The sequence below is a fragment of the Trichoplusia ni genome, chromosome 21, assembly GCF_003590095.1.
Source record: "Trichoplusia ni isolate ovarian cell line Hi5 chromosome 21, tn1, whole genome shotgun sequence".
NCBI classification, from domain to species: Eukaryota; Metazoa; Arthropoda; class Insecta; order Lepidoptera; family Noctuidae; genus Trichoplusia; species Trichoplusia ni.
Genome location: NC_039498.1, coordinates 2,777,185 through 2,800,965, shown reverse-complemented (window position 1 = coordinate 2,800,965; position 23,781 = coordinate 2,777,185). Strand labels below are relative to the sequence as shown.

Below are 23,781 nucleotides of genomic sequence, written 5' to 3'. Positions count from 1 at the left end.
TCGTAACTTACGTAGTTTCTGTAATTAATAATGATTAGCTAGTGTGTGTAATGATTGGTATCGCGCAGGTATTAAATATTTTTATAATTACTTAATAAGTAGAAATAAATAATTATTAACTTGAGTATGACTTAGAGCTAGTAAGCCCTGGAAGGTGTAGTGTCAATACGTTGTTTGTGGCCAGCAAAATAATTTCCACCTGCTCACATCTATTTACAAGCAGCACTTGCAATAACAACAAGCGTATCCGTAGTATAGCGAATAGGCAATATATGTACCGCCCGACCTCGTCACAATAGGTCAAGCCGATGTGTGATACATAATGAGGCGAGATAATAAGATACTACTACGACTTTACCGTTGTACCCAAAGTGTTATTATTTTTGATAAATTGAAGACATGCAAACAACAGAGATGCTAATTACCAGTACCTATTGTATAAGTTATGGCGAGTGTGCTTGAGCAGTACTGGGTGAGAGTTAGCGGGGATGCGGGAGCGGTGCGCTTGCGCAGGCTCCACGGCGAGAGTAAAAGTAATCTTCCGGAGTATTTCCGCATGGCCCCCGCGCCCCGCGCCCCGCGCTCGCCTCCGCCGTCCGCCACCGACACCTTCCGACTTTTACTTTTCTGCTGACGCACACATGCGCGCGCGTACCGACACGTTCCACTGATCGATTGCCTCCTTGTCCTCCCTTTGTCGTTTTATTATAAACCGATTTGGACGCTTTCTATCTATGAAAGTTTTTAACTTTTTAGTTGCAATTGCTTGACCGCTAAAGTGTTCACAGATTAATTTAGTAGGTCAGGAGGTGCATTTCTCTCAAATGAAATATCCGTGAAAACCTGTTCAAACATCTTTTACTTGCATTAGGCAATCGATGCTAAATAGTTTTCTAAGTAAATGCTCTACGCAGGTGTTGGAGAATGTTAAAAAAGTTAAACTAATAAGTAAAAAACACATCGTAAGTTCTAAATGCGTCTAGTAAAGTCCAACCTGCTGGAACGCTATACTTATATTTTAAATTCAATCAGTTATGAATATTGCAAGCCTATACTAACAATATCCGTGTAACACTTCATTTATAGTTATTCCTAATCCTATAAGACATTGTTTATTTCTATTTAAATAGCAAACAATCAAACAACCGCCCGTCTCCGAGAAATTGTTAGAGCTCACTCGATATAATATTGCGATAGGTCTGGGTCGACGCTACACCGCATAAAGTTAAAATGATGCCAATAACTTTGTGGATTATGATAACTATCATAATAGCAAGCATGGAGCTCATCATTTTATATTTTGAAATAAAGACTTTCTCGTTCACTTTCGCTCAATTCACACGTTTACGAAAATGATCGCGCGTCGCCGGAAAACGCCGGCTTTCTCCGTTGCGCAAGAGCAGCAGCCACTTCCCGCTCGACGGCACCCTGCCCCCCGCGCCCGTCTTGCCCCCCGCTATTGCCGTTCACGGCACTCCTCACCTATTTTCCGAGTAGGAAATGAGATGGTTACGCAACGACAGCTTTCCACCGGCGCCGGCGCAGCATTCCAATCAAGACGCACCGTCGACACTACCTCGTGACATCACTTGCAGTATATCCTGGTCAGCAAGTCCGCACCGTCCTTAGGGTATAGGGCCAGTGGAACAAGCCTCCTTGTGGCATGAACTTGTACCTTGCTTGTCATCTTGGACATAAAAAAAACATATTATTTCGAAACAAACGAGCAAGCAGTAATACCGGAGCTGTGTTATGTTAACATTTGTATGGAGAATAGGCAATTCGGTGGCGCGTCACTTTCTACCGACCGTATCGGAAGAAAGTGAGAGTGCAAGCGTCACCGCGCAGGCAGCGGCGCGGGCACTGTGCGAAACTACTCGATTCGGACACTTTCTCTGATAAGTTAAACGTGCCGAATTTCACGTTCTCACCATTACTGCATTTAACCCGCAGATTTGTGCAAATTTGCTTATGAATGCTTTAACAAATACATTAGGTACTAGGTTAAGAGCAGAGCTTGCATTACTTTTGGGTCATTGTTGCCGGGTCCTTCACTTTCTCCTCTAAGTTGAAAGTGAGAGCGAGCGCAGCGTCCGACGACTGCACTTGAACTTTAATCCATTGCTTGTAATCTAATGACACGAACCACCAACCGCCAGTTGGCCCGAGCCTATTATAAATTTACGTAGTTTTCCCTCGTCCACGCTTGTTTTTTACTCGATATAATTAATCGATTTTGAAATATTATTATGTCCATAGAGTAAAAACACTAAATCTGCGACTGTAACCTAAATTTAAAATGTAATAAAACCTACGCTGGTATCCGTTCATAAGAAAAATATTATACATTTTGAAGTAAGAATTTAAGTCATATTTATTTGTTTTTCTGGACCGTAAAGGAATCGTAAATAAAGATAAATACATTTTATTGATGTGTAAAAGTGTAATAGCCGAAAAAAGTAGTTTACCTGAGCTAGTAAGACGCTAATAAGGTGTTCCTCAGTAAAGATAGTGATTGTATAAGAGTATGTAGCGCGAGGCGGCGGGCAGGGGCGGGGGCGGGGGAGGTGCGTGCAGCGCGTGCTGCGCGAGGAAAGCGTGGCGCGCACGTAACGCCGCAACTGGGTTACTTCCCGCTTCCTGCCGCTGCGCGCCGCGCTTTTTATGAAGGAAGCGAGCGCTCGAGCGTCGCGCGCCATTCCCACGAGCTATTGTGTCACCGCGAGCCACCACCACATTGCGCAGCTCCTTCGCACTACAACCCCGCACGATACTCTTCGTAAGTTTTCACTAGATAGACAAAGTTTGGTTCAGTTACGGCTATCTTCCTTCCTTCCTTCGAACCTATCTTCAGTCCTCGCCTTTTTGGCCATAGTACTGGAAGTAATATTATTATCTTCTGTAGAAAGCGGAAGGTCAGCACAAATCGTTTGTGTCTGATACTCTTGAGATGTAGGTATAATAATGCTGGGTCCCATACACGCGATCACAGTTTGTCAGCGCCGTGCAGCGTGCGGAGAGGTCGCCGCTATGTAAATGTGGTGGATCACCTTGAGAGGCCGACCGAGCCGTTATGTACGGGCAGATGCGCTCACGTGCAGCGCCAGCACCTTGCTTGATGCCATAGACTAGGTCCTCACTAAAGCTTCAAGTGACATAAAAAGTAGTGGCCTGAAGGCTAGATTTTTCGGCTTTCACAGACCTGGGCGAAGAGCTAGATTGGTACTTAAGTTCTGGTCACGGCGCTAGGCTCGGTCACGCGGCGAGCCTCGCGCTCCCGCCCCGCGCCCGCTCGCCCGCGCCCCCGCGCCCGCGCGCCTCCCTCCCCGCGTCCTGCGCCTCCACGCGTGTTCTGCAACGTGAGCACCCTCCGGCCTTCGTAGCTAGATTAGCTTCTACAAATATCCTGCGGGTGTTCACGTGCACCTCCTGCACCCTCTAGCCAATTGTTAATACCATTTAAAGCTACAGGTTCTCTAAACGCCTAATCAATGTTACTGTTTTCATTTAGATTATTACTTATCAAAGCTATTTATCGCCACCGATAAGGGGTCCATATTCTTGACGATTTATTATAAAAATAAAAATACGAACTGGAAACTTGCTGTATATAACGTCGTATAGACATATTTATACTCTACGTATCTAATGTCGTCATTGTAGTACAGTACCTGCGCACGTCGAGATTTTCTTTAGCTATGTTTGAGAGTGTCTGAAGTTCAAATTTTTACGTTATCCACTTGAGATTTTTGTGGTTTGATACTGAAAAATATTAAGTGGCCACGGTTCCGACCAATTCGGTTTCTTTATGTTCAAGTTTGTACGCATTCTTAACAAGCGTTTAGTCACCAAAAACCCTTCGAAGCTTAAGATAGCTTTCGATTTAAATCAAAGGCACCGTTACCATGACAGCCGCGCCGCGGTGGCGGCCTACGAGATGTGCGTGTCACCTATAGCTTGTGGTAAGCCTTCTGGTGATACTTGTATAGGAGACTCTCACAGGCAAGTGAGCGTGATGACACCAGTACTCGGTAAATGTATTCAGTCTCCTGTCCTGCATGACCTAACGCACTCAGTACACGCGCCTGGGACGGTCCACTCGCAGTTCCTACGAGCTGAGATTATCGACCACTTTATTATATTTAATATTATCTTGTGTTTGTCTACATGACATTTGTATAATGTTGTCGTTTTGAAAGTTTGAATATCAACATTTGATTAATATGTGATTAGAATGTTGCCCTCGCGAATATCTAATGTTGATAACATAGCTGCGGCGAATGCTTTGTGTCGCGCGCGATCTGCTGTACTTGTACCTGTGTGGCTCAGTATGTAAGGCTGGCACTGGCCGCCGGCGTGGCGCGCCGCCCCGCACACGCCGGTCGCCGGTCTCCGGGCTGACGGCCTGTCATCATTGTTGCAGGCAAGTCGGTGAACAGTAAGGACCCGCTCGAGGACAAGAAAGATGACAGCGACCTGTGGGAGGCGCAGGCCGCCTTCCTCGGCCCCACGCTGTGGGACAAGACGCTGCCCTACGACCCAGATCTCAAGGTACAAGAAGTCAGTACTCGCTACTTTATTACCTACTGCGTGTTGTGTGCGTCTCTCACCGGCTTCCTAACCGAGTCGCGCGGCTGCCGCGCGCACTAGGTAATAGAGTCGCCTGCTTGCTTTACTCTCGACACGAATCCCAACCCCGATCAGCATTTGCTTAAGCCTCAATGTCGTCTCCGTGTGATCATATCTTGTATAATCCATATGTATTACATGCTAATTATGAATTATTTAAGTGATGACAAGCAAAGCGAATTAGCTGCGCGCGAATGTTAATGTCCCTGTGCCTACTCGTACGTATGTGAAGTGCGCAGCGCCGCCGCCGGTGCGCGTGCGGCGGGCGCGGCGCTAACGCCCCTGTCTGTTGCAGTACGCGGACCTAGACGAGTTCCTGTCGGAGAATGGCATGTCCGGAGAGGGCCTGGGCGGCGCGCACCTCGGCGGCTCCGCCTTCGGGCCCGCGCTGGGCCTGCAGGCGCCCGTCACCAAGCGCGAGCGCTCGCCCTCGCCCTCCGACTGCATGAGCCCCGACACCATCAACCCGCCGCTCTCACCCGCCGACTCCAGTACGTTACATTTTGTTCTTATATTATTCAAATAATAAAGACCCAATAATCTATATTACACAGCTATATTACACATTCCAAAGCAGTAAAGATGTCTCCGGGTTAAAGACAATATATTAAAAAGCTGTCTTTTTTTAATAAGAATCGCTAATTAAGTGAAAAAAAACTTATGGAATTTATTTTAACTTGTGACCTACATTAATTTAACTTAAATCTCAAAAACCAATTTTCAGCAACGTTATTTGAGTACCACATGACTAGCATACTGACATTACGATTTACAATTTCCAGCGTTCTCGATGGCATCATCGGGACGTGACTTCGATCCCCGGACGCGCGCCTTCTCCGACGAGGAGCTGAAGCCGCAGCCGATGATCAAGAAGTCCCGGAAACAGGTAAATGATGTTAGTGCGCTGATCATTCCTAGCGGCATGCTGCGGTCCGCCTGCGGGGGTGGCGCTCGCACACTAACACACGCACACTAACACATGCACACACGCACGCAAGCTCTACATCTGCACTCTTACTTACACAGCACCTAATCTTATAACGAAATGTGCTGAATAATATGGAAATGAATTGATTTTTGGAAGGATAATTGAGCATTTATAAAAATGATTAAATCAACTAATTGACTGCGATAAATATGTGGATTGTTGAAATTATATAAATTCTTAATTAAAAAAAGATGCTCTCCCATATAGACTGAAATTCTTTTCTAACATTCATAAAAAGTATAGAAAAAAAATTATAGCAATTCCGATACAAATTACCGAGATAGGTAATTTTTGTAAGGAACCTTAATTTCTGTCGACCGCAAGTCAAAAGAAAACATTTTTTGTAAAAGATTGGCTATTGGGAAGAAAACCCAATGCCAGTTCGAGACAGATTCGTTTCTATGATTATAATAGTTAATCCGTATAATTTAACAACACTTATACATTCACACTTGTACTGCTTCCTAACGCATTCTCCGCACACGGCGTAAACACAGGTGGAGGCGCATGCGCTCTCTACGCTATTTGACATAACTGCGCAGAACTACTCTTGAACTAACTTACTTAAACAGTGTTACGGTGGAGGTGGCATGTGCTCCATCTAACATAGATATTGTAATATGATAGCAAATTCTCTTTTAGTACAATTTGGTCTAGACTACATATTTAAATACTATACTTATCAGAGTCAACTTGAACGAATTGAAAAAAAAAAACAGTAAATGAAATTTAAATAAAGCAGTTTTGTTGAAATGTGGTCAAGGTACCGGCTTGTTCCCTACATACTTGGTTCAAGCGTCACAAGATTCGAGGCCGCACCGGATGCTCACTATTGGGCAATATTCTCGTAGCAATGACACGCAGTGTCCAGTTGGAGCGGCGTACTGCGGAACAGTAAGTCGGCGCTGGTCAGCAGCGCTCGCATGTTGCGTATGCGCCGCTGTGTAACTCGCTTGTTGTGTTCCACTACTGGGTGAAGGGTGGTTTGAGTCTGTGGCGCGTCGTGCTAACCTCATATCGACGTCGTCGGCAGTTCGTGCCCGATGACCTGAAAGATGACAAGTACTGGGCGCGCCGGCGGAAGAACAACATGGCGGCGAAGCGATCCCGCGACGCGCGCCGCATGAAGGAGAACCAGATCGCGATGCGGGCGGGCTACCTGGAGAAAGAGGTCAGTATCGCACTTTCTTACCTCTCTCAAAGACCGTTACAATATTTACTATATTCAATCCAATTTATTTGGTGTCCACGATGAGTCGCTAATTTTGGGCCCAGAACAAAATATACGTACATTTTTTTTAATGACGGAGATTTTTTTTCAATTTTCTTTTATTTTTAAAACAGAATAAATGAGTTTCAAAAAAAAAAACAAAATTCAATATATATTTACCTGGTTGTGTAGGTTTGTTGATATTCAATAATTCAATAATCTCGTCTTTATACTTCTTTCTCATCTTTGTAAAATGAGATTTTACTAAACTTTTGGTATCTGTCTAGCATTCCATAACGAGAATAAGAATAGGATCTTATTATCGTCACAAAAAAAAATATTTTGTTTTATGTCTTCAACTTCTAGTTGGTTCTGAAAATTTATAAAAATAACATTGAGAGAGATTTCTTTCAAGTTCTATCAATGTTCTTCAATGCGTAACACGTAAACTGAAACCATGAGATATCAACCAAACAAGCCTTTTCTAATCGATTATATTTAGGGACAGATATTTTTTTTGTGACAAGTTTAGAGAACTGTTGAAAGTTTGCATGATTTTTTCTCTGCATACTCTATTACTCTGGCGTTGACAGTCATGTCTGGCACATTAAGTAACCTATATCCTGAATTTGCAGAACATGGGCCTGAGACAAGAAGTAGAGCTGCTTAAGAAGGAGAACCACATCCTGCGGGAGAAGCTCTCGAAGTACGCGGATGTATAGGCGGCCCGCGCCCCATCGCCCGCATAGCACAAACACGCCACACGACATGTAAGACGCTTGTCATGATAATACAATCCACGTACACTGATTGCTTGAAGCAGACGTGAGTAGTATAGTAGTGTAGTCGCTGACCGTGTGGTGTGGCGCAGGTCGCGGGCCCCGGCGCCTCCGGCAGGGACCGCCGCCGCCGCCCCGCCGCCGCCGCCGCCCCGCCGCCGCGCCGCGCCCGCCTGCTCTTCGCTCCACGGACGTTTACCTCCCAGCGGCTGCGGGCTCATCGAATGCTGTGGGATCGCCGCGACTACTTCTACCACCAGCTGTCGTCCATGTTGACACGTTAAGAACGATTGTGTAGCTATTCGATGATCTCGTCAGTCAACTTCTGTAACTAGTTCGACTAGTAGGTTTAATTGATACTGCAGTTACCGTAAGTTTATCTACTTAGTTTAATAGGAGAATCTTAACCAAAGTTCCGTTCGAGCTCTGATCTATCGTCGTCTCTAATTCCTTCTCTCGGACTCGGTCCGACACTCAACAGGGTTAGTCAACGACGTTCGGACCAAAATTATGGAAAATTGTTATTTTTGAAGGGTATTTGTTGTGTCCCGTCCCGAGCGTGCGTCGCATTCCGTCGCGCCCGCGGCGTCCGCGGCGACTGTCCGACCGACCGCGGATTTATTGTAATAAGTTAATGTTGTTGAATATTTATGTATATCGATACCGGCCACGGCGGCGGTCGCGTGTTTGCTCAAGTGGCTCGCGCACGCATGCGCAAGTGTAGTGGCTGCGTCTGTATATAGATAGTTTTAATAGGGCCCCGAGCCGGCCCCGGGCACTCGAACCTACTCGAAATCTGTATTATAAACGTTGCTGTTGTAAACTCTGACCTCATCCGTCCCTCGTCTCCACATGAAGTTCTCCCGACGCGCCGTGTCCGGGGCCCGCGCCCCGCGCCCGCGCCCCCGCGCCCTCGCGAGTTGCTCGCGCTCGCCGGTCTCTCACTCTAGCTCGCTTCGTAGGACTGCTCCAGATGAGATTAGCTCCTGCCGGGGACCTGCGTGCCCCCCAGTACCCTCTGTCGATTCAGTAGTGAGCGAACACTAGTTTCGTTTCAAATTTACTTAGTGGATAGTTTAAGTAGTATGTAGATTCCGTAGCGTAGTTGACATTAGTCTATTTTTGTTATGGCTGTAGATGTTAATGTTTTTGAAAGTTTATATAATTTTTTTTAGTTCTAAAGAGACTCGCATTATAGTGTCGATTGGGTTGGACCCACGGACAAAAATTGTTCCGGCGCTAGACGCGGGAGCAGGCCGGCGCGGGTGTTCGCGGGTCGGGCGCGAGCCGGACCCGTGTCCGGCCCGCGCCTGGCCGCCGGCCCGCCCCCCGCCGCGCCCCATCCCGCGCACCGCCCGCGCCCGCGCCGCGGGTAGGCTCGCGCGCAGCCGCGACTTACGCACTGATGACGTCATCCGGACGTTTCCTCCGCACTCTATTTGACTCGTGCTAATGTTATAATATATTTTTGTAGGTTTTTGTCGTTGATAAATAAGTCAATTGAATGTTTATTGAATTGAAAGAAAATTAATGTTTATAAACTAAGACTAAGAAGTTGTTGCATTTGAAAGTATTTTATGGATACAAAGCGAGAACAATAAAATGTTTTTTCTATAAAAGTTTACATGTGAGGGTTTCTATACATAGGTGTGACGGTTGAACTTTGAAATGCACTGTTTCATATCAAACGATATTATTGTAATAAACTTAATATATGACGGCCGCGTCGCCGCGTCGCGCGCCCTTTGATATTCCATCTTGTTTGTTAAAAGATATACATTGAATTATGCAATATTCTGTATAAATGGTACCTATACATACATCATAATATTATAATTGTTTCTCCCAGAAATTGTAACATGGATATAATAATGTAATAATATTAAGGTATCGTGATAAGATGGAGTCGTATGTAAGAACATTGCATGGTAAGGTATACCTCTCCTGTGCTTCCTTATTATTTATTTATTTTGTTATGAAACGCGCCCTCGCCGAGAGGCTACTTGTGTGTAGGAAGCTTGTCTACATTGCAACAACATAAAAATACGAGTAGTATTTTGTTTGAAGTTTATTTATATATGGTTCTATGGATTGAAAATAAACGTTAATTGTTGTATTTATATTTAGTTTGATTTGTGGTGCGCGTGCGTACCGCGCGGCGCGGCTCTGGTGCCTGTGAGTCGCGTGCACGCTGTAGTCAACCTGCTGACACGTTGTCTCCGTCGGTCTTTTATGTACCTAATAAATCGTCGATAAATTACCTTGCACACGTCACGAGTTTTCATTATCCTCTCCTATAAGGTATCCGGCTAGAGCTGCTGCGAGTGGTGAGGGCAACACAAACACCGGCTTAACCGTAACAAACTTTATTTTACAAAAACAATAATAGCAGGTACATTCGCTATACAAAACAATAACAATCTGAACTTTATTAAATATTGAAACGGTTTGTAGATTTATACTCTGCTATGTATTCTATGAAGGTATACTACCAATAGGTGCAGCGTACCAATAGGGCAGCGCGAGTCGCGCGGCGCAAGTTAGTATGGAGTGCTCACCAGCGGCGGGAGCCTGCGGATTACCAATGTGCAGTCGTTGAGCGCAATAACATCGGACGTATCTTTACTTAACCTACGTTACGAGCGGAGCATCACAGAGACCTTGAACACTTGAATGTTGCAATCACAGAAGAACAGTTACTTTAGCGAAGCGTGTTAGTGGAGGGCGAAACGGAAACGGGGCAGAACCGCTACAGCCACTAGCTGGGCGGCGGCTAGGCGTGCGAGTCGGCCGGCGGCATGAAGGAGCGCACGATGCTGAGCAGAGCCGTGTACGTGCCGGCCACCAGCCCCACCACGCCCACGATAAACAGAAGCACGTCCTTCAGTAGGCGCACGCGGCCCGGACCGAACTTGTCCGGGAACGACACGCACATCTCCATCAGCGCTGGGAAGCAGATGCCCAGCGCCGACAGGCACAGCGCGCCGAACAGCGAGATGAACAGCCCCAGCCGCGGCACTGCCACCGCCAGCACGACTGAAACACAAGTTCAAATTATATATAACACAGTTGACAGTAAATCAAAACTGCTGAAAACTAGCGAAGATAGTCATAACTCATTACTCATAAAATAAACAATTGGCATGGGAAATAGAACTAACGTCATTACTATGATATTATTTTACCAATATGGCAGGCCGCATAGCAAAATAGCGAATTATATAAGAATTAGAAATCAGATGAGTATTTGCTTCACATAAATACACTATTTGCAGCCTGACATCTTCTTAACTCGAGAATGGCTGAACCGTTTTTTTCAGTCTAGAAATATTCGTGAAAGTCCAGAGAAGGCTTAACTGGTGATAAAATATGGAAAAGTTGCAAAAAAAAATTTGTCTACTTTCTTATCATCGACTGTAAGGCGGAACGTAGTTTGCCGGGGCAGCGAAATAAAATTCGCCCATTACTAAGACATATGTACCATGACGCAATACAGCATATAGTATAGCAGCCTTACATTTTAAACTGAAAGGGAAACGTAAACGTTAGTCAGGAGCTTTATGGGTTTAAGGGGGTACTCACAAGTGAGCAGACAGAGGGCCACTCGCAGCCCGTACTCGGCGAGGCGCAGACGTGCGGGCGGCGCGCCTGAGCGCTGCAGATGTGGCAGCAGGTAGCCGCGCCACACCACCTCCACCGGCACGTAGCAGTGCAGCCCGTAGCTAATGAAGATGGCCACCGCGAACATCGCGATCACGCTCGATGCCAGCCTGCACAAACAAACCTCATTCAGACACGGCTGCAAAATCAATTAAAATGATCGTGCTTATTATACGAACATTTGCTTTGGGTGGGAATTGAACCCAGTACAGCAGTCATGTTGACATGACAAATTATTACAGTCAGCAACGAAAGTCCATGGGCATGAACACTTGACTATCAGATTTACAAGACCCATAATTAAAACCAGCATTACTTAAGATGTTTTCAATAAATTTTGGCACTTTGTCAATTTGCTAAGCTGATTAGGTTCATCGACTTTTGTCGCTGACTCCGACTCGTTTATACAGAAAAATGGGAACAAAAAATGTACTTAAAATATCACTTCAGACAGTAGGATTGATGACTGGGTAAGTAGAAGTCCATGGAGTAATAAAGGGATCGTACTACTGCAAAAAAATGTATTCTTCTTTAGGTGCTTATATATCTATAAATAGTTTTGGTGGATATCATTCCAGATTAAAGATTGTACCACATACTTTGTAACCAATAAATAAACCTATACATAAAATAATTGGTATTTTTACAATCAATTTAGGTAATCACCTGAATCAAGAACTAAATTAAAAAGTGACTGAACAGTCGCGCGTTAATTTAAGTTAAATACTAAACAATAACCACGCCAAACTCACTGTCCACGATACGTGGGTTCAATTCCCGCGTAGGCTCAGACATTTGTCAAGGTGGTCCACGATAAACAAAAGTTTTATACATTTGTAAACTGAGTGAATTAATGCCTGTGGGATGGACTTACAATTATTAATAAAAAATAAGAAGTACGAGCTAAGGATTAAAATAATTCTTGAAGCTTTTTGTTGTCAGAAACGACAGACGTTACACAGATGCTAGGCTAGGCTATTTGACCGTCTCCGTTTTAAAAGTAATCATGCTTACAACTCTTCTTGCGTTTAGTTTAGATCAATAACACGTATCGCTGAGTGGTTGAGGTCACCACGCCAAATCCACTGAGCGCAACGTGCCGCGGGTTCAATTCCCGCGTAGAACAAGCATTTGAATGATCCACGAATGTTTGTCCTGAGTCTGGCTGTATTTGTTCATGTGCCCTGAATGTTTCTGAAATCCCCCGCGATACAAATTAAAATTATTACGCGTTAAAATTCTTTAGAGCAGGAGTCGTTTTTCCTTTAAAAAAATACACATAAAGGTGCTCGTAGCTAAACTACATCTGCACAAGGTGACCAAAGGTTAAGCTGTCCAACCAGTCCGACTAAGGAATATCGTGTTGCCCAGGTATCAGGGTTGAGGGCGTCAGGTAAGTCACTCCCTGTAAAGCACTGTAATTAACTGGATCTGGTTAGAATAGAAGCCGACCGATATTTTGGAAAAGGCTAGGGTGATGATGATGAATTACGTATACATTCATTTTAGCAAAAAGCCAAAACGAACAATTTCGGTTTTTCAGAAATTACACTTTCTAAGCCATCGTCGCAATATTATGGCACGTGGCATGAAGTAGGATTAAATCTAACGCCAATATCGATCTGGCTCTATAGATAAGTGTCATTTCTCCGAGCGCTAATGCTATTGGACTAATGTCGCGGTGGCCTTGCAGTTCTATGTACGGATTCATATGCACGAGGCTGCAGGTTTGATTCCAACGAAGACGAGTACCAATGGTGGATTATAATTTGTAGTTTCTTAATCATTTTAAGATACTATTTACCTGAGACTTTCGAAGCGCCTGATCGCAGTCGGCTACCGTAGCATATTCGAGTTCAAACATTAGATACTTATACTTATATAGGAAGATGCCTATGCAGTCGGAATCTAGAATCGCAAATCCGCATTGAAATACTATGGTGACCATTAACGTTCAAATTTCCTGTAGATGTAAAGAGCACTGGTCTTCGCTGTAAGCTGTGGTATATTTGAGGCTGGTGTTATTTTTATAATTTAAAATTAACGCTATTGAATAACTCCACTACTGCAATTTATAAAACTAACAAATCAAAGCTATGGCAAAGTCGAAAAGGAAGGTCATTCCCACACATTTTTACGATAGGTAAAACATTGTTAAGGCTCTCTGGACAGAAACGGTGGTTAACTTCAAATTGCTTCAAATAAAGCTATAAAAATAGACACAGCCCGACTAAAATAGATATAGACGCGTCAAGATGGCGTCAAAACAAACAATTTATCCAACAATGATGATTTATTTGAGGAAATTGTGTCATGGCTTGAGAGAATGCTTTTGTTATTCTGGAAGAGCAGTCGATGAATTAAGTATTTGGTTCGGTTAATCATAATCACAACTTTAAATCAACACTGCAACTGGTTCATCACCTCCGTTCAGTTACCTTCAGCCCAAGGTTAAAACTTCGAAGTCAGATAAACTACTTTATTAATTAAATGAAGGCTAACTCACTCTTTTTCATGGGTATAGCCCGACTTTTTTTAGGCCTAACCAGAGTATCTCGAAACGCTCGCCCACCACCGTGTCAGCTCATAATTAAGAACTCCAGTCGGTTCCAAAACTAGTGCTCTATCCCGAAAAATACGTGTAAGACAAACGCTATTTTATTAAATAAATAACTATGATCCCGCCTCAAAAAAGTTACTGTAAATAAAAAATCTATAGTAGCACTCGTCCTATCTAGACCCTGTCGATCATCTGTCCTGGACGCTGTTATTAAAACAAACTTATTAACCTTAGTCAATAATATCAAACATATTATCATTCATGCATTTAACTCATGACAATTGACTCTAATTGAGTCTAAGATTCCATTCATAAAACATAATATACATATGTACATACTCGTAATTTTATGAATTTGTCCCATGTTGCCAATATTAATAATATCAAACTTCGTTTAGACAATTGAATTGCGAAAAAGTCCTTACTACATTACTGGCCTGTATTGGATTATTTGAACTTAGGGATAATGGGCTATTGGGGCATGGTTTGGTCATAAGCACCACACTCTCAAAACTTACATGACAAAACCTCCTTACTTTATGACTGGTCAGCATTGGGTCATTTAAAGTCAATGTAAACAGGCTATGGGGGCACGCATAGTTTGGTGAAGAAGACCATTTTGATCATCACAAAAATGATATGGAGTGTATACTGTAAAGTACGCACGGTCCTCGTGGTAGGTCCAACGTGATCGAGTCACTGCAGTCTGAGACGCAGAACACGTAGCCGATGGCACCGACCGCCACGTACAGCAGCACGATGATCGTCATGCCGCTGTTGAGCACCCCGCACGGCGTGCCGAACGCCTTCGGGGTAGCCATGTTGTTCTCCAGCGCGATCACCTGCGGCACAAGACGCGTGCTGTACCGTTTGGATGCAATACGTAACGACAATTGCATAGTTCGCTGTGCTAGCTCAAATAAATGTTTGTTTTTTATAAAATTGTTAAATAAATTGACAGTCAGTCGTAAAAGTCGATTGAAACTATAATATTTACAAAATATCTGTATTTTTCTAAGACAAATTAATTTACTTTTTATTTGTACTTTAGGCGTGACACCTATGTATTTTTTTATACAGGTAGCGTTGTTTTTAAACTTTTCAACTGACTTCGTATGCTGATCGTACCTACAGATTCACCACAAAAAAGAAGCTCGCTTTTGTAACTTATTGTTCGCTCAGCTCTAGCTGTGGACTGCGATTTAGGCATAAAGATAATAATTGGCTGTCGCAGTAAAATTGGTTGCAGATGCGAGTGTCAGTACTGAGCAGGAAATAGACTGGGCATTATATCCAGTAAATGAGAATAACAAAAAAAAAGCGCTGCAGCTGCTACAGGCTAAGTAGGTAGTCATTTACTATGATGCAGGTATATGGCAAAACAAGTTCGTCATAAAAAGGATTCGTTAGAAAACCATATGAAAAAATAATACATATTTTCTCTCAAATACTTAATAAAAATTATATGCATTTTCTGTAAATCATAATCATTAAATCACTCTCAATTTTAAATGAAAATTATTTTCGAGGAGGCCATACACAATCTAAGCATTATTGTATAGGAGTCGCACAAACGACCTCTTCCGCTCTCTTTTTATGAAAATCCATAAAAAGTGTTTGAAATTGGATTTCTTATCGTTTGTTGATGTAATTTAATGTGTTAAACATGAGCATTGTTTCCTTGTGATTGGGAGTATCAACGCCTACAAACTTTAGTATATTACGCCAGGAGAATAATCGCAGAGCAGTCTCAAGTTACGCTCAAAATTAAGGTAACTTACCACCCCCACAGCCGTCAGCGCAAACAGGATGGTACCAAAGAACAGCGGAAAAGTTGCCAAGGAACCCCAAAGGTCCAGAGGTTCATTGGACTTCTTCTCCTCGGCGAGCAAGTAGTAGACCACGATGCCAAGTCCAACGAACGTCAGCACATTAGCCAGCGCCGAAAACGGTGCCAACAGCTTCAGGCTCGGGATCAGGTTGAAGGCGATCAGCGGGCCGAGAATAATTAACATGTGGAACTCCACCGCCATCGTATAATAAGGGTCGACTATCTGAAACAATCATCGGTCATTGATCAGCAATCGGTGACGCGAAGCATTCCAGCACCAATAAACGGTATTAAACGGGTATGAGATTGCGTCATAATGCGGCCGCGCCACCCGCTAGAAATATGTCTTGATGAATATTGACGCAAGGATGCGGGACGTCGCTTCGCCCCACTTAGCTCAATTGAACCGAGCTCCCACACTCTTGTACATATATAAGTGTCGCGTGGACACTGTCATTTTCGTTTGTTAGGGAGTCCGATCGGAGATATTGCTATGAATAGGTACAAGAATACTTTAAGCTATTCCTGTTTTAAATAGAAAACGATATGCAAACTTACCTTTTTTATATTATCAGCAATAAAGACTATGTAAACACAGCATATGCCGAGTTGGTACACAACAAGGAAGATGTCAACCGTTGTGGCGAAGGAGGCTGAGAAGCGGCGTAGTGGTGGCGGGCCAGCCTCCAGCGCAGCGCTCATGGACTGAGGGTAGGTGAGCAGGGGCACGCGCAGCCGCTTGCACGCCGCGTACTGGGACCGCACCTGCACACAGAGTTAAAGTAATTGATCAAACCGCATTGCCACTAGCACTGAATCCAGCTGCCACCACTCACCAGCACGTGCAAGCAGTGGGTCACCAGCACTCCGACGACGACGGTGGCGATGATACCCGTAATCAGCCCGGACCTTGCGAACGCTTGTGGCATCGCTAGGATGCCGGTTCCGAGACTGCATTTTAGCAGGTGCACCAACGTCTCCCAGTTGCTGAGGACAGGAAATGTCACATGGTTAATATAATAATCATTGTGTCTATGAGCTGAAAGTTGAAAAAAGAAGTAGTATTACTTGGTAGGCTTGGAGAGTTGTCGGTGCTCGTGCGGGTCATAGTCGTCAGCTGTGCCCTCTCTGTGGAGTAATGAGAATAAGAAATTAATCATCACTCTTAATTACCCCTTCACTAATCTTATGGGATAAATTAGTATGACTAATTTGACTACGCAGCCGCGCAGTCACAACATTCAGATAGCTGTGATCCACCTTTTAGAATTAAGATCTTCCATCTTCCAGATCTATATGTATTTAAAATTTGTGTAAACGTTAAAATATAACTATACTTATCCTAATTTTTTCGAGATGTCGAATGACGTGGTTTCTAGACCGACTAGACTAAAACATATTGTGCCTACGTTACGATAATGATATGTACACACCTAAATAAAAATAGCGTTGGTGTTATTCCACTTCTAGTTTTATGCTCAGTTGGATTTACCATAAACTGTCTTTTTATTTCATTTCAAAAATACAATATTTAATGCAAAATTATCCCAAAAGGTAATTGGTATAATTTTGCTTCTGAATAAAAACCATAATTATTTAAGTTGACAACTTTGTAAACGGTTTTATTTGGTACTGGGTGTTAGTTTGACATGGACCTACGGACAAAATAATAAATTGGATTTTAAACTAATAAAAATATAAGTGCAGTGGTTTTTATATAATCTGTATAGGAAAAATATAAAACTTGTCGCCATGGATATAGAGAGATAATATATACTCGTACCAGAGATAGAAACTTATTAAGCCATTTACACCCATGACGCTACCAAGTCCACCTCCAAAATCCTCGTGAGTCTCGTAAACCATTACCAATATTGTTTCACAATCTTTTTGGCACGCGGTTTTTTCATGGGCACACTGATATGAACAATCACTGCTCAATATTCAGATCGATCTATCACCATTAAATCATATTCATTGAGAAAAATTGTCCCCTCAATAAAGTGATCCCAAATTTTTTGGACGGTGCCGGCAACCTACCTAAGGAACGGGTCTTCTATTCCACATATTTTTATTTCAAAGCAAGCTGCTGATGGACAATCCAAGTCACTTAGTTAAGTCTACTGAATTATTCGCCGTTAATAGTATAGGATCAAGACAAAAAACTAATTTTACATCGCTAGGAGTCACCAGGCCAATGACATATGCCATAAACTGTCCTATACAAACTACTTCCGTCAGATATCCGTCATGATAACTTAGTCTATATTTGCACATATAAACTCTTTGATAATTATATCTCCGAATGCTACTTATGTAATAATGCTAATAAATTGGCCGCGACTCCGTCCGTGTGGACTATAGTTTTAAGGACGCGGTGGTTTTCGTTTCCGTGGGATTGCCGGGATGAAACACAGCCTTGAAGATCCATTTTGATTTTGTTTTACCGTGTTTCATTACTATCGACGGAGAGAGATACTTTCGCATTTATTATATAAGTCTGGACTTTATTCAGGTGGCTAAAACTTCGACTTTTTTCCAAATCCAAGAGACCACAAAGCTGAAATTTACCCTGTTACATAGACTCACAATTCCGTTAAATATCCTAACATCCTGGATAGTAAAAAAATCGTAATCCATGGCCTTATTCATGACATTAAGAAAACGTATAGTTTTATCAATATTCGAGTCCATAGTAGCCTTAGCAACTGCTTGTACAGCGTTTAAAGCTACAGATAAACCGTTCCAATAATGAGATATGTGCAAAATATTTGTTCTGAGTTTGGTTGCCTTGTCAAAGGAAAGCGACGCAAAAATTAAGTGTTTTTTTTTTAATAAATGGTGTCGAACTACAATTTAGGTTTATAATGAGGATTCATTTTGTTACCTACCATATTTATTGAGAACTTTATTTTTTTACTTGATTTATAATTTTAACATTATTTACATCAATAACTTTAATAAGTCGAACAACGTTAACAGGCAATATGAACCAATTCCAGTAGACGACATTTTGTAATGTTAAGACAAAAACCCATGCAATATATTATGTTGTTTGACATCGATCGTTATTTTTATTATTTTTTAGTTGCAGCAGAAAAGTATCATGTTTGAATTTTTTTACTGTTTTGTGTGTACGGTACATCAATCATTATATCTATAAAAGTCCCCTAGTATAGTATGTGACTTACTTGAAAGGTTCCCCGGCGCCCTCGCCGACGGGCTGCAGGTGCACCGTCTCCGACTTGCTGTTGTCTTCGGTCATCATTTTGACGTCCCTGTGGACAAATCACATTGTTGGTAAAAGTAAGATCTTATCGTAAGCCACCACACTCCGATGCTAAAAACAACCAGATTTGTTTACGCTTCTCGCCTCATCGATCAATCAATGTCGTGATAGATACTAACAATTTTTACAGCTCTTAATGATTATGGCAAAACATTACGAGCAAAGGTGCGTTAGTTATACCCCTAGGATATATTCTGGCTATGCCGAAAAAGCCGCTTTTGTAACTGGCGAAAAAGTGCGATACGTTTGCAAACAGCATGCAGATCTTGACACTGTTTCAACGCATTAGAATAAAAAACTACAAATCTACGGAAATGACAAAGAAAAATTTCTTACAGATTCTGGTTAGGACATTATGGTGATTAGATATTCAGTTGAAACTTCTATTGCGATTTTTTTTTTAAAAAAAGAATACACATAGCAACAAGACGATCAAAATAAATAATTGAATCAAAACTAATTCTTACAAATTGGAGTCCTTTATTCGATAACGGTTACTTGAGTATGAATTCAGTTTAAACCGTCGGTTCAATAGTCCAATACAACATTAATGCGACAATGCTGACCGAAGACGCTTTATGAAGTGTCCGTTACGCTGAGGACAACCAGCTTTGTATCTTGATAAACCTATTATATCGTTCATACCGGTACATTTATTATTCCTGATTGGCACGCAGGGTCTGTCTGCAAATTTACTTCAATTAATAGATAATTGGCACGGTGTGATACACTACTTACAATTAACCAATACAAATCAAGATACAGTAAAATTTATGGACATCAAAGGTTAGCGACAACGTGCCGAGAGTACGGCGAGTGTGTTCAGTGGATCTGTTCCCCAGGGCTGGCCCCCTCGGAAGTCGTTGATGTGGGAGTCAAGAGGGAACTGTAACGTTATCTTTTTACTACGTCATGGCACTGCGTATAACAGGCAGGGAAATTAGAACTCACACAGCTCACAAATTCCCTTGTCAATCAACGCTCACTGCCACTGCCTCTTGTTACATGTCTGACGGAAACAGAAGACACGAAAGTATTCTAATTCTTTTTTAAATACCGGTCGCCGAGTAACTCACAGCGAAACCGTGTTGGTTTGAACCAAAACAATAAAAATGAAATAGATACGATACTTTGATTTATGTTTGAATCAAAACACTAACCATCTCTAATCTAATAACTAACCAAATCTATTGTATAGCCCTCGATGTAGTTTGTTTGTTTTATCTTATACCTCATACCAACATATATAAAGCAAGGTAATATTGTTTGCTCTATCGTAAATAAACTAACCGCAAACCGCAGCTTGATGGAACACAAACTGACACATAAGACACGGGATACTGAGGAAAAGGATGAAACATGAGATTTAAATTATCAATAAGGAACTAACCCTAGTTAGTAAAAAATGAGGTACATACGTGCGACGAAACACACCAGGCGGAGTCGCCGACACGAGGCGAGCTGTTAGCAGAGCCGCGGGCGGGCGCACAACTACTCGACTACCGAAATATTTACAGCTTCGTGAAGAGCGGTGCGTGACGCGCGGGCGTGGGCGGCGCGCGGCGGCTCTCGGCGGGCGACTGGCGGCGCGCGCGCCTCGCCCGGCTCCACCGCCGCCGCGCCGCCGCCGCGCCGTGAGGGACACATCGCCGGAATAATACCACCATCAATTGTTCACTTACCAACACAAAATGATACGTATGATGAGGTCGCTGCCCTGACTGCTCACTGCGTATGATTACTTATGATTTCATTTTTGTATTTCAGTTTCCTCAAGAAGGTTCCTTCCACATTCGGTCAATGTTGCATTAAAATAACTGAGTTATTAACACCACTTTTGCATCCATTTCGATTAATCCTATTTGGGCTATTATTTTTGATGAGATAAAAGACGCTAGTTGAATAATGTTGTCCATTTTATATTAGATGTCCATTCTACTCCTTCACGCATCAACGACACGTTTCACAATTTCATATCTTTTGAACCAAGTCAACTTCTTACCCGCAGTCTGACGATAGCAAAAAGATTTATGCATAAGTGCTTTAGACAAAACAACAACAGTTGAAAAGTCTCTAAACATGACGTATCAAAAATATTTTTTTTAGTGAAGCATGGAATACAAAATAATCTTTCCCTATACTATATACTATATATTTAACAAAATCGTAGATACGTACATATTTTCAAACCCCAACCAAGTGTTGGCAACCCAGAAATGATTAGAACAACCCGTTAAGCGATTGATTAATAAACAGATATGAACACATCTGTATATGATTATATAAGAAGATACTATAAAATAATACTTGCTGCATGGCTAACTAGCGATACCAAATACGCGATGAAATCAGCAATGGCTTATCATATTCATAATTGCATAAAAAAATCCCCTAATATCTTTGATATATAGTCACTACACTATGCGAACGAAGTCGCCGGCATATCTAGTATAACAATAATCCCATCGCCAGTTTCTTTCTGTCTCCGCTAATCGAAATTCAAAGTGTATTTCGTAAAATTGTCAACGAGAGTCGTAAATGAATGAAGCGTGAAAAAATATTAGTGTTTAAGTGTTTATAAACAATTGGCTGGAAGTGGCATCATTTCTCAGAGAGGTAGTGACACTTATTACAACAATATAGGTGAACAGCGCAAGTTCTGCGAACGCATTTGTTTTCAGGCTACGAGATCTAAGAACGTAGTTATCGAGAATTAAAATAGAACAATCATTTTTTAAACTTTTTGTTCTTCTTGCCTTTCTTTGTGATCATAGCATTCGTCAAGGCAAATCAAACAAGCCCAAATATATGTGGTTGAGTCGTTCTATAACGGCAGCCTATCCAGCCCCAATTTCAAATTAGCGCCATATCATTGTATGATGGTTAGTAAAATGCAGCACAGCACAATTGGATAACGGCAAGAGATCAAACCAAAGTTTAGGATTTGATTAAGGAGACATGTCACATGACAAGGTTAATAAAATTTTGTAAAAAAAATCTGTTTGTTGGGATAATTTACGAAATATTAACTATTATGTTTCAATTTTCAATACGAGTATTTAAACAAATTTATTGCCTTGGAAATAATCTCTGAAACTCACTATGATAGTCAAGAAGATTCAATCAATAAACAGTGCTCCTACTTTGTCCGTAAACTTTAGACAAGGATGATCGTGAATGCCTTTAATGAACAGCATCATTTCACAATATTTCAGAAAAAAAATTGTTAACATTATCTGATAGCCACCTAACAGACCTTACCTTACAGAATAGCGTCGATATTGTGCGCACGCCACACTAAAATACAGGTAGAAGTACAACCAAGAGCAAAGTAGTATCTAAACGTCTGTGTTCTAAATAGCAAGTGACTACAAACGAACGCGAACAAATAAAGCACGAATAATTAGAAAATAAATCTAAAACAGAAGTTCGTTTAGAACTGTACAGTAAAGAACTTTTTGAATCTTCCTCTTTGATAGTGACTACTCGTCTACACCTTGTCTTGAACCTTCGTTAGGTTATTAATATACCAATTATAAATATTTTTTAATTAATAACAGTAATTTTGATAAAAGTAATAACACACGACCAGATCTTGGCAGAGTATCTTGAACAGAGAGCAGGTTGATTTGAATTTAAGTCGTAATGGTTTTCTGAGTAACGATTTGTATGTTGCAACGAGGTTGCAAGATCGATTCGGATGCAGACAAGCACCTAGCAACTATTTAAAATTTCAGTTCACTATTTTTCTACTGACGACCTATTAAGAAATGCAACGTGATCGCAAACCTGAATTCTTAAGTATTATATTTCCGTCTTGAGTATTATGTAAAAAAAAAACTATTAACCGCTATTAATCTTGTAAATTGAATTTGGGCAAAAATGTTGATAAAGGAACCAAGTTCTAACTCCTTCAAAGGTCAATAGATAATTTTAATGGCTGAGAAAGCGTAAACAAAGTTTGTGTGTATCTTAAAACTGTTTGTTTTTATCACAGTAAGAAAAAACAGTGCAGTGCAGTGCATGTGCAAAAGTAAGCATGCTATAGTACATAATAACCCCTGTCAAAATTGAAAAAGTCAGCTAGTGTTATATAACTTTAACCAGTGAAGTTTGATATTGTCAGTATTTAGGAACACCGCATAGAACTGACCATGCCAAAAACACTACATAGTAAAAAGGACACGTATCTATCAAATAAACTAATTTGAAAAATTGTGTTGAACTTTACAAAACTACAAAAAAAAACATACAAGAATAACGAAGGGTGCTTGAATATGCAGAGGGGTGCGATCGACGAGCGTCCAGCGCATGCGTGCTGGTTGACCGGCGGCTGCAGGCCGGCGCCAACAGCGTCGGGTACCGCCAAACTTCGGGATCCCGAAAAATGTGACACAGCTATGACACTAGCGTTGCACGGTCACATCACGGTATAGCACGCACATGACACTATGAATTGGAGTAATATAGGTATGGTTACAGCTAGTAGTTTTGGTCCGTTACCTAGTGGCAGTGGCCGGGGGCAGGAGCGCGCCGCACGCCAGCGCCGCGAGTGCGGTGCGGCGCGGCGTCGTGGCGGTGCGCGCCCCAGCCAGCGCGGCCCCGCGCACCGGCCGCCGGCGCCCCGACACTTACATGCTCCTTACATAACATTACTACGTTTACGACAAATAACGATATCTAATACACGTGGAAAATTGACGTTATATTGTTTAATAAATATAAAACTGTTACTAGTGTTTTTAATTGCCCAGGAACTAATATGTTTCTTAGTTTATTATTATAAAAAGTACCGGTCAAGTTCGACTCGGACTAAATCGTGATTGTTTAACCGT

At 42.1% G+C, this 23,781-nt stretch overlaps 2 protein-coding genes across 12 annotated transcripts in view; one reads left to right on the top strand and one right to left on the bottom strand.

Annotated features, from left to right (window-relative positions):
• The window catches only part of LOC113504241 (hepatic leukemia factor), an 88,270-nt gene extending 80,156 nt beyond the window's left edge, over positions 1-8,114 (top strand). For 3 of the 7 annotated variants that reach the window (XM_026886427.1, XM_026886429.1, XM_026886422.1), the window contains 6 exons: positions 4,424-4,560; positions 4,925-5,120; positions 5,412-5,524; positions 6,651-6,788; positions 7,463-7,597; positions 7,699-8,114. In XM_026886427.1, coding sequence (XP_026742228.1) covers positions 4,424-4,560; positions 4,925-5,120; positions 5,412-5,524; positions 6,651-6,788; positions 7,463-7,549 — 671 coding nt within the window. In that variant the 3' untranslated portion in view covers positions 7,550-7,597; positions 7,699-8,114. The remainder of the gene's footprint in view (positions 1-4,423; positions 4,561-4,924; positions 5,121-5,411; positions 5,525-6,650; positions 6,789-7,462; positions 7,598-7,698) is intronic. The other 4 variants (XM_026886428.1, XM_026886426.1, XM_026886424.1 and 1 more) reach the window with 3 other exon arrangements.
• Positions 8,115-9,805: 1,691 nt separating this feature from the next.
• LOC113504239 (proton-coupled amino acid transporter-like protein CG1139) lies at positions 9,806-23,480 on the bottom strand. Of its 5 annotated transcripts, none has more exons than XM_026886418.1 (9): positions 23,450-23,480; positions 18,849-18,935; positions 16,726-16,785; positions 16,494-16,644; positions 16,216-16,422; positions 15,608-15,880; positions 14,493-14,668; positions 11,189-11,376; positions 9,806-10,642 (listed from the first exon to the last, which is right to left on the bottom strand). In XM_026886418.1, the coding sequence occupies exons 2-9, from the start codon at positions 18,923-18,925 to the stop codon at positions 10,380-10,382; spliced, it is 1,395 nt and encodes a 464-aa protein (XP_026742219.1). In that variant the 5' UTR covers positions 18,926-18,935; positions 23,450-23,480; the 3' UTR covers positions 9,806-10,379. The 5 variants fall into 5 exon arrangements, with proteins under 5 accessions (XP_026742219.1, XP_026742222.1, XP_026742218.1 ...); XM_026886421.1 differs by lacking the exon at positions 23,450-23,480 and adding an exon at positions 23,200-23,352; XM_026886417.1 differs by lacking the exon at positions 23,450-23,480 and adding an exon at positions 20,365-20,513.
• Between the last annotated feature and the right edge of the window lie 301 nt (positions 23,481-23,781).